The 10,745-nt window shown below is 34.3% G+C and overlaps 1 protein-coding gene across 4 annotated transcripts in view; it reads right to left on the reverse strand.

Annotated features, from left to right (window-relative positions):
- Positions 1-9,648, reverse strand: part of LOC143447415 (ral GTPase-activating protein subunit alpha-1-like) — a 30,865-nt gene extending 21,217 nt beyond the window's left edge. For 3 of the 4 annotated variants that reach the window (XM_076947502.1, XM_076947504.1, XM_076947501.1), the window contains exons 1-16: positions 9,364-9,648; positions 8,271-8,384; positions 7,941-7,990; positions 7,794-7,851; positions 7,666-7,709; positions 7,142-7,319; positions 6,568-6,683; positions 6,273-6,414; positions 5,938-6,115; positions 5,352-5,417; positions 4,716-4,845; positions 1,380-1,514; positions 1,137-1,259; positions 825-950; positions 620-724; positions 262-462 (exon numbers count right to left, since the gene is read on the reverse strand). In XM_076947502.1, coding sequence (XP_076803617.1) covers positions 262-462; positions 620-724; positions 825-950; positions 1,137-1,259; positions 1,380-1,514; positions 4,716-4,845; positions 5,352-5,417; positions 5,938-6,115; positions 6,273-6,414; positions 6,568-6,683; positions 7,142-7,319; positions 7,666-7,709; positions 7,794-7,851; positions 7,941-7,990; positions 8,271-8,384; positions 9,364-9,481 — 1,884 coding nt within the window. In that variant the 5' untranslated portion in view covers positions 9,482-9,648. The remainder of the gene's footprint in view (positions 1-261; positions 463-619; positions 725-824; positions 951-1,136; positions 1,260-1,379; positions 1,515-4,715; positions 4,846-5,351; positions 5,418-5,937; positions 6,116-6,272; positions 6,415-6,567; positions 6,684-7,141; positions 7,320-7,665; positions 7,710-7,793; positions 7,852-7,940; positions 7,991-8,270; positions 8,385-9,363) is intronic. The other variant, XM_076947503.1, reaches the window with a different exon arrangement.
- Between the last annotated feature and the right edge of the window lie 1,097 nt (positions 9,649-10,745).

The raw sequence follows: 10,745 nt of genomic DNA on the forward strand, positions 1-10,745 counted from the left end.
ACAATTAGATACTGTAAGAAACAGAGCTAGGTTTGGTCACTGTATGTGAAGAATTTCAATCAAATGGTTCTAGTTTAAGTTATCAAGCTGTGAAAGCACAGTATAGCAGTATTACATGTTCATAATAAAGCAGATAAATTTAATACATTGATATTTAATTAATTATAAGTAATAACTAATAATTTTCAATGTATGCTTGTTATGAAAACACAGTGGCGGCAATTTGATAATCTTTTAAATGCTTCAACAGACATGATGAACCTGAAACACTGGGCTGGCCAGCTTTCTAGCCGACGATGGAGGCTTGAAAATATCAGGCTCATCGTCTTCATCTTGTTCTTGGAGCATCACACGAGTGATGTGGAGCAGCACCCTTAGGAGTTGTCGCCAGGTTACATCGGAGAGGAAAACGTTCATGACCAGATATCGGTAAATATTAAGGACGCGTTTGCACACGTCAACCTGTAATATGGTAAAATTCCTGATTCATAAACTAAAAACTTCATAGCGGGAATCAGTGCTTTCTGTAACAACAATGCTTTTAAAACTTCTTAAAAGAAGTGATAAACTAGCCAGTACAGTATATATGTAACTAAGTAATCATTGAAAAACCTTATACCTGTGCTTGTGTAAGTTTAGCAGCATTGCTTGGTGGTTCAACAAGGAAAACATGGGCGGAGTTGGTTATGAAAAGCTGCAATGTACCTTGGCTGCCTGCACGTACCTGACATATAACACAGCTCATAAGTTAAATTAACAAGAAATCTACTGCATACAAAACTGCAAAAAAGAAACACATAAAACTAAGTATCAAATAGACAAACTCTGGTTGACAGGGCATCATTTATGACAGGGTGAAGTTGGCCTCTCATGTATGAAACATTTCGTAGGGATGCAGAAGATTGCAGTGGTTGTTTACTATCAGATTCGTCTCTGTTTAACATTGCATCCTATATGTGCAATAATAGCAGAATAAGTGAATCAATAAGTGAATCACAAGCAGCAGCTAAGGAAGAGATGATCAAGATGAAGCGTTAAGTCAAAGATAATGGAAAATGATTGCAAGTGCGAACAAAAGTTAATCCAGAGAAAGACTTTTGAATTGAACAATATGAAATATATGATGACATATTAACCTCATCTTCTTCTTCAGACTCATCCTCCATAAAAATTGGAAGATCATTATCTTGAATCCATTCCTGATATACCTTGACAACTCTTCGCATGGTTGGAACTTCTGTCAACGGCAACATGAATGCCTAAAATACAAACATCCAAAAATGGCGGTTCAAAATTCAAAGAGATGCTCATGCTTCATATTTTGTAAACAAAAGGAACTTTCAAAACATCAAAATGATTTCGGAGTGACATGGTATTACCTGTCGAAAGAGCTCATGGACAATATTGATGTTTTGTCGAGTGGAATAAAGGACATTTCGCACCAGTTCTTCCTCAGTGGCAGCACTTGATCGAAGTTTATCATCTAAACTTGACAGACTTGAGATACTTGGTTCCTGCATACAGGAACACCTCACGCATAGAGACTTAGATGAGAACTATACTTAGGGCAAACGTATTAAAGGTGAGTCTCGGTAGGTGAGAAGTGAGAACCATAAAACCGAGCAATCAACCAAATAGTAGGCTGGGTAAATATTTAACCCAGGTCAGTTTGAGTTACTGGTGAGTATTTGAAAGTGTGAATATTACAATCAAACAATGCTGATATTGTTACTTAATGTTCTATCTTTCATCTTTGTTTACTGTTTACACCATCATAGACAGGGCAAGACTTTTTATAGTTTTAACTTGTGTGATTGTAGACTTATGAAATAGCACATGATTTTATCAGCTGTCTTCATAGCAAATATAGTCAAGTGGGGCAAAAAAATGCAAAATTGACAAACTTTTGATTTTCTCGCTAAAAAATGGGCCAAAAAGTCAAGTTTTACCCTCTATTGATCAATATTAATATTCCATTGATGTATCCAAAAAATTGGAGCATTATGTTTATTCTTTTTATTTTTATCGAATATTTTGTGTTGTTTTTTTTTTCCCAGTGTTTGGGGCAATAAAAACCATGCTCGGGGTAAAAAAAAACAATCAATTTCGACAGCAAATTTTGTTTATTAAATACAACATAATGCAGAAGAAATAACAATATATACAGATGAGGATGAAACTGTAACATCTTGTTCAAACAAACAAAAAAGTTTATGCATTATGAAGTCTATATTTGCTTAGGAACACAAATTTTTCTTTCACTTCCTCTTCTTCGGCAAAACCAAAATATGATTTTGCACGTCCGACAGAAGTTAACACTGCGGTTGAAGGACCCCAAAAACAATTTTCAACGGTGACTATATCTATGTCTTCCTTAGTTTGCCAGTCCCAATACACTGCATCTTCTGAAGTTGATTTCTTGTCCCAAAACTTAAATTCAACTTGCTCAATTTTTCCATCAACCTCGTCTCTGAAGACCTTCAGAAGTTTTCCCCAATAATATGTTTTTGGCTTCTCCCAAAACACTGCAAAGTACTTTACAACTTGCTTTTTGTTTATTTCCAATTTAAATGTTCTCTTTTCTCTCTTCTGTTCATTTACACTTTCTTCAGTTACATCTCTTCTCTCTTCCTCTACATCTTCCATTCTAACAACTGTGTCTTCTCTTGTTTTGTCATTCATTTCTTCAGATTCATCGTCAGACTCTTCTACCATCTCATCCTCTGTATCTACTCTCCTCATGTCTTCATCCATTTGTCTTTGAATTTCCCGCTCCATCCTTCTTTCTATTTCTTCCTCCTCCTCCAAGTCCAGTGAATTTATTTCTTCATCTTCGTATGCGTTCCTTCTCCTTCTCCCAGCTTTTCTCTTTTTTGCAATTGTTCCATTTGCTTCAAAGTTTTCAACTTGCTCGTTAAATTCTTCATTTGTTAAAATGCTTCCATTCATCTTCACTCTTTTTTCTTTTTTTCTTCTTGTCATTTGTTTGTCGTCCCCTTGATTTTAACACACTTTCTATCGAAACCGATTCATCTTTTGACACAAGCCGTATTTTATACTTCATTCCTTCGGGAGCGTGAAGTTGCAACTCATTGATGATGTCCTTTGTTGTTCTGATCCGTGATTGTACTGTGGTGCTCGTCGACGGTGTGGAAACAGCTTAAATGTTGCAGATTGATGAGGTGGATGGCATTTCTTCCACATTACTTGACCATTCAGTTTCCTGTGGACTGGTCTTTTCCAAAATTGGATTGCCTTCTTCATCTTTTGGAGAAACACAATGCTACCAGGACTGGTACTTTTTGGCAGGAGTTCAACAAAGTGGAATGGTACATAAATCAATTAACTACAAAGAACAACACAAAATGATTGGAGAGTAAAACTTAACGCTTAACTTCACTCGCTTAACTTAATTTCAAATGAATCATCAGTACATTAGGATTAATGTATTTACTAGAGATCAGGAAACTGAGACAATGCAAGTAAAGCATTAAAGTGCTAGTTTAATTCCTTATAGCAACCAAAATCGTTCTAAAATGAAAGTTATTAAAGATGGAGTAAAAAAAAACAAACACTGGGAAAATAAAAACAACTGTCTTTTTTTGCCCCAACACATTGTGTAGTTTTTGGGTAAAAAAAGACAACAGAGAATAGAATGAAAGGTTAACAGCAATCAAAATTGAAGTACTGGAGTACAATCATACTAAAATATCATGTAGATACACATAAAAAGATTGTGATTTTTAACCATCGTTTTCGATCCACAAAAAGTTTAGTAAAGAGCAAAAAAAGTTTTTTTGGACCGTTTTTGGGTCAATTTAGTGATTTGCATAGTTTCTGAAGAGTACTTACCTCTAGACCTGTATTGTATGTTAAAAAACTATGCAAATAAATGATGTTTCTAACCATGCAAAGCTTTTTCAAAAAAATCATTCTTAGGGGGAGTTGGGGGGGCTGTCCTTTTTTACCCCAAGTACCCCTATGTTTTTTTTTGCCCCAACTGACTATACTTAAATAAATAGCAAATATTTGGCTATAAGCTAAATTTTAGATTATTATAAACTATTATGGTTTAATCGTTTTGTTCTGTTGTATTTAATTGCTTGCCATTTCAGAAACTAAAAACGCCACTATTAGGCGAAATATATATTCCTCAATAAACAACTATCTGGTTGATTTGAAAAACTTGAAAATTTTTTTGCAATCAAACGTGTCGTACAGTATTATATGTAGGGATGGGCCGATACGAACCCAAACCCGAATAGATTCGCCGAATATCGCCTTTATGGAAGATTCGGGCGAACACGAATACCAACAATGGCGAACCCGAATACAATATTACTTATAAATTTACCGACTTTTGTTAAAAATGATGATCTAGTTTCCCGACAATGCTAAACTAGAGTCAGCAGTACTTACAATGAAGTTCGTTTTCCGAACGATTTTGCTTTTTCTATTGTTTTTTAAACACTAATTTTTGAAAGAAAGCGATTTGTTTATCGATTACATCATGTTACAAGCAAGACTTGACAACTTTTGGATGACATTTTATTGTTTGGTTCTAATACGAATAGATTCGGGATTCGTTTGTGTCGACCTTCATGATATTCGGGTTCGCGAACCCGAATAGTCTTCCTCGCGGCACATCCCTAATTATATGCCAACGACAGCTATAAGGTCTAGCTCAAAAAACATATCTTCATATTTCTATCTACCTTTTCAGTGAGAGTACTGGTATTGGAGTTTGACGCGTTGGTGTCTAAACTTTGAACATGCTGTGGAAGGGTGTTTGCACTTGAAACGAGTGACGGCTTTACCTCCACATCAGCAGATTTCTCACTGTTGCTAATTAAAATGTAACCATACTGTGACTTTTAAACTTCCATCTTCGATCAATATTCTGTTGTTGAATATTATGCAATCTTGTGTCAAATGTTTCATTATGGATAAAACTATGTTTATGCATTTAATCATGTATCACAAATGTAAATGTTTAAGTAAATTGAAACGATCTTATAGTTTTTTTCAAATTAAACTCTATATATATTGTATAAAACTATGTATACATAAAGTGGCATTTTTCATATATATATTACATTTACGTACATTTCTTATAAGTATAAACACATTAATTAGCATTTGTTTCACAAACTACCTTGTACAAAAATATGTTAACATTGTCAAATAAGCATTTGTGTGGAAAACACAAGACCACTAAACTACTACTATCACTATTCTGAACACATCACAGCTTCGCAAAAATAACTGTTCAGTAAATGCACAAGACTGTACATTCACGTGCATTGGATTAAGCACATGCAAGGTTATTAACAACTGAATTTTTGTGCTACCTGAGATAAAGCTCTTGAAGTTGTTTTAAAACTTGCCGTTGCAAAGCTTCAATTTTCGAATCAGGTCTTTGCAAATTAGTCACAAACAAGCAAAATAAATCAAGATTTTGGTAAAATTACAGAAACAAAATTGGAAAAGTATATACGACTACGTAGTGTATTTGCATGCAAATAATTAAAAAAGCATTTGGCCTAACCAACTTATGGACAAATGCCATTGCAAATAAAATCAAAAAATTACTACATTTAAACAGGTTTCTTGTACATTACATATACAGAACCTTTTTTCAATTCTGTGATTACAAGGAGAAACCATACATTAAACGATTACATAAAAAGAAAGCTATTGAAACGATAACAATGTATTAAAGATGTAAACTACATTCATAAATATAAGGATGCATGCAAAGCAGATTAACTATTTTGATAACAATTATAAAAGATATTATAATTTCATCTTTAATGCCAACATTCTAAATGTTGCTTTAATATTTAAACATGCCACACTTTCAGATTATATCACAAGCTTTTAAAAGCAACACTGAAACCACAACGAAAGCCAGCTTGAAATTAACTAATACCTTACCTCATAACAAGAGTGCTTTGTCTTTCAAATGTCCCCGTAAAGGCAACAATCCACTTAATAATGCTAACTCGGGCAGGTAACATTGCGCAGCCAGAGGCAACTTCTATGCGTGGATCAATGGAACCTGAGTCAGATACATTCAGAATGTAGTTCACGGACTCCCTTGGTTCAGGTAAGACTGTGAAGAAAATAGAAATGATTTAAAAAAGTCATAATTATTTCAAGCAAAATGTGTAAATAGAAAAAATTACCTAGGAATAAACGATGCGTTTAAATTTACATTAACTAATTCCCAAAAAATTAAATTTAAAGTTATTGGCTAGTTGGTCACATACTTAAGTTAGAGGAATATATGTTGGTGTCTAAATTGAACTCAGGAAAGGCGTGGGGGAGATAATTTTCTTTAAACAAATCCCATAAAAAACTGAAAGATTTTGTTGTCATTTTGGATTTGTCTTTCCAACGCAATACTCTTGACTGTATAAAACAAAACAAAAACTTTGCTACAGAAACAGTAAACATGGTTATAGCACATGAAATTATCCTGGATATTATACTGCAAAAGATTCAAAACGTAACATTTAAAACATAATATACCACGATGTGTTTTTACAAACATACATATCTCACCTTCAGTACCATGAATTCAAGAAGTGCATCTAGAAAATACTTGGTATGATCATTGGGACTTTTTTCACCAGAAGAAGGTGGTACCAGACATGTAATTTCAACAGGATGAACACCATCTACAGTGAGCAAGGAAAAAAGGAATTCTATATTAACAACTCAATGAGGTGTTAGCAAATACTCTGGGTCAATGCGTGTCGATAAAGACTTCTGTGACTCTTAGATCTGACTTATTTGCCAACTTATGTGACGAACTTCTTTTCTCACATATTACGTGATTGCTCAACATCGTGTTTTCATTCGTAGCGCTTTTATCGATTCGCACCTTTTGCGTTTTTGTTCTTATCCATTTTGAACAAATGGTAGGGCACTCTTATTAAATATAAAGGTTGTATACTCTTTTCTTTAGGGAGGTTAGTCGGTGTCTGAGTGACGAATTAAACGTGGCTTTGTAAAGATGATTGGTTGGTTTTATTAGTGTGATGACGCTACACTCACAGTTACGGGTATTGCGGTTCACTGTAAATGTGAAATTTTAGCCTGGCTTAATGAATGAGAGAATTTTAGTTACACTTACACTCTTCATTTATAGGCATGTTTACAAGCCATTCCAAGCTGTACGGCTTTCCATCGCTGAATGTAGGTGGTGGGAAGCCAGGAATAAGACATGCATATAGAAGCAGTGTTCGCGGCAACGCATTTTCTTGAAGTGCTCGTAACCAAAGCAAGAAAAAATGTAAACCTTCTCTTCGGACCTGAGCATTACAAAAACATGATTATTAATGTGAAGTTGTCTTTATGCAAATTGTACTTAAATAACTTCAAATGCATAAAAAATCAATCTAGAATTTCATAAACTTTTCAACTCTGCATGCCCTCAGAAAGATGACTTGATGTTAAGTGCAATGCAATTCTGATATAAATATATATATATAACATAACGTACATATAACAAATCAAGTGATGCCTTTCACTAGCAGACTTACACCCAGTAAAGATTGGATTTATCAAGAAATAAAGCCATTACAACAACAATAACAACAAAGTGAAAGTATGAAGTTGCTGATAGTATAAAAACCGTAAAATGAAGCAGCAAGTTACCTTCAGAGAGTTTTGTGAATGAAGAAGTCTTTTTATGATGTTATCTATAAACAACAAGTACAGTAGTCACATTAAGTGATCTCTGCGTACTTAAGTGAAGCAAAAACACAAAATAAGAAAATAGCTACCTATACTGTGGTATTGCCATCTCTGATGTATCAGTTCAGGAAGATTAATCAATATTTGCTACAAAAACAATTTAAGTAAATCACAGTAAGTGTTTGCATTAGCAGTGCAATATCAAGTGAAAAACTATTACTAAATTAAAATTTCACCTCAAATATAACAAGAATGGCATCCAATTCCTCACGCTGTGCTCGATGTGCTATCAAAAGCACAGAAATAGGTAAGAACTTATAATTACAATCTTATAACCAAACACGCACAGTAAACAAAGCAATGCAAATTGGATCAAAGAAATTGTGAGAAGGTGTATTACATATATGTACAACTGAGTTTGCTGTAACATTCATATTTATGTAGATTCAATAGTCAATACAGACACTGATTTTATATAAAGGAATGGACATTTGGTGTTAAGAACACAGTATACAATAATATAATTAAGGTACAATTTTTTTTTACCCAGAATATGTAACACTTACAGCCTTTCTGTCGCAAGTTAGTCTCAGCCAATAGAAAGTTTTCATAAAATATGTAATAGATGTGTGAATAATTTGTTTCAAACAGAGCCTGGACTTCATTGTCTGTGCTGTTGTCTAAAAACAGTTATTGACATTCCAACCGAAAAATTTACAATACTGTAAGCTTTAAATTATATAGATAATAAAATATAAACAAGTTGAAAACCATTTCAGAACTACTGGTAAATCAACAAAACAGGACTAACTCTTGAAAACATTTCAAGCAAATAACACTCATGCAGTAGGATATATGGGACAGGCTGTCGTCAAAAATTTAACTATAAAGGAAAAATATTTAACCACTCTTGACTTTTGAATAGCTGACTAATTTATTATTTGCAAAACGGAAATTTCTTGCTGCTTAACCAACTTTGCTGCATAAGAAGCGATATTATTACTTAATGGAGAGACACTGGTTGTTGCTAATTGCCAGTTGACTATGATACATGGTTAAGGCAAACATTTACATGCAACTAAATGGGTACATATTTCATTATATGTATAAAGTATATATACCTATATATACAGATATATATAATATTAATATATATATATAAAAGACTTAAGGCTTGATTTTCAGATCATTTTAAAAAGCTGTGGTATATACAGTATGCACAAATTTCATATATTCCGTGGATACGTATCTTTTATGAAAAAAATCTGTTTGGATCAATTAAAATTAAATGGGCCACCAGCTCCATATTAAATGCATGGCATATAGTTGACAAACTAGCAAATTCCAGCTTCATAAAGAGAGAAAAACCTGTTTCACTCTAATTTTAGGCTAAAGGACTGAAGGTACTATACTTTTGAAATCCTATGTTAACTTAAAATAAACTGATAGTGGCTAAATAAAGGTTGCCATCAATCAATTATCAAAATTATGTATAATTTTATAAAAACCAAACCGATTCCCATACCGGTAATGTAATGCATACGTGACGACATGATTTAATATAATGATTAGTGAAGGCTTCGAGTTACACATATATGCTTAAATGCTATCATGAAATTGATACAATTTACAAGCAAAAAACTGGTATTGAACACATACCGATGACGTTTTTCAAGTGTTTCAACCGGGTGACAACATCTTTCTTAGGATCAACCAGTTTCTGTATAGACTTCTTCACTGCTCCTTCTCCAGGTGGTTGTCGATGGATTTTAAACATAGTGAAGTGATATATACGGCGCCTTCTGAAATGAGTGAATGGCGGCCGCTAGATAAGCACTACTTGTTTCGTATCATTGTAAGTCAGTAAAAAGTTTCAACTATCCGCAATCACCACATGGAATAACAGAATATACCAACATGACATCAGCTGTTATTATCTGCAAAATTTGCAATTTGATTATTCAGTACAATCATTCACCACCAGTACTAAATATTCAATTGTATAAAATCATTAAATACATGGACTTATAACGTAAACTAAAATGTATTCAGTTTATATAATTAGTTTATAAATTTTAAACAGCTGGCAATGCCATTCGTAAAATCTGAAACAATACAACACCACCAATCGATAGATATGTGTAATCCTTAATTTATGTTTGAGTTGCAAATTGGTTTGAAGAATTCGCATAATCTGCCAGACACCGTACTGCGATTCTGAAATTTTGGCAAAAGGACGCCAGTGAAATCACTTCCTAAAAAGTTGGGTGTACACGTTGATGAACCTAATGCATGTCAGAGTATAGCAGCACACCCAAGATCTTTTGCGCGAAATGGTAGGCTATTGCAAACCGGGAGATGATCGATCACTCTCTATAAACAAAGGAGACACTACTTCTACTATGTTTTTGTTTTGTGTAAAAGGCCGCACCTTGCCTACCATAAATGCTGGATGTTCATGACTCACGACTCTGGGTGCACACCAACTGCTTTCTTGCACATTAGAGTTTTGCTTCTCCAAGATCTTGACGAAGACTGCCATACTCTGCACTCCGGCATGCATGCAGGTACCACACATTGCACTATGGCAGATTAATGAGGCTCATGTGTGCAGTTGCCACACTCATAACTCAGTCACAGTTTCCACTATGGCTTATCATTATAGCATCACTGTCTGGCTGTAGCCTAGCGAATCGTATACCAGTATAGGCCTACTTAACAACAACATTTTCACACATCTTTTGGGTCGTTAATATGGTAAAACTGAGCAACCGACCGAGTGACCATCAGTAGACCTATCACTGATGCAAGGTCAGACTAAAGGTCATTGTTCTTCTTGCACCATGGTACCTTGGGGATTTTCCGCTTTCCCCCGTTCTTTTACTGTCTGTGAGGATATTTCTGTTTCATTGTGATATAATAATACAGTATAAGGCAGACCGCAGCTAATTTCTCATTTTCGTTACTTTTCGCTCCAGCATCCACAATAATCTGGCCTGGTCTGACAGTCTAAGGCCAATGTCTAAAAATAAACGAAAATT

This window comes from Clavelina lepadiformis, chromosome 2, assembly GCF_947623445.1.
Source record: "Clavelina lepadiformis chromosome 2, kaClaLepa1.1, whole genome shotgun sequence".
In the NCBI taxonomy this organism is placed as follows: Eukaryota; Metazoa; Chordata; class Ascidiacea; order Aplousobranchia; family Clavelinidae; genus Clavelina; species Clavelina lepadiformis.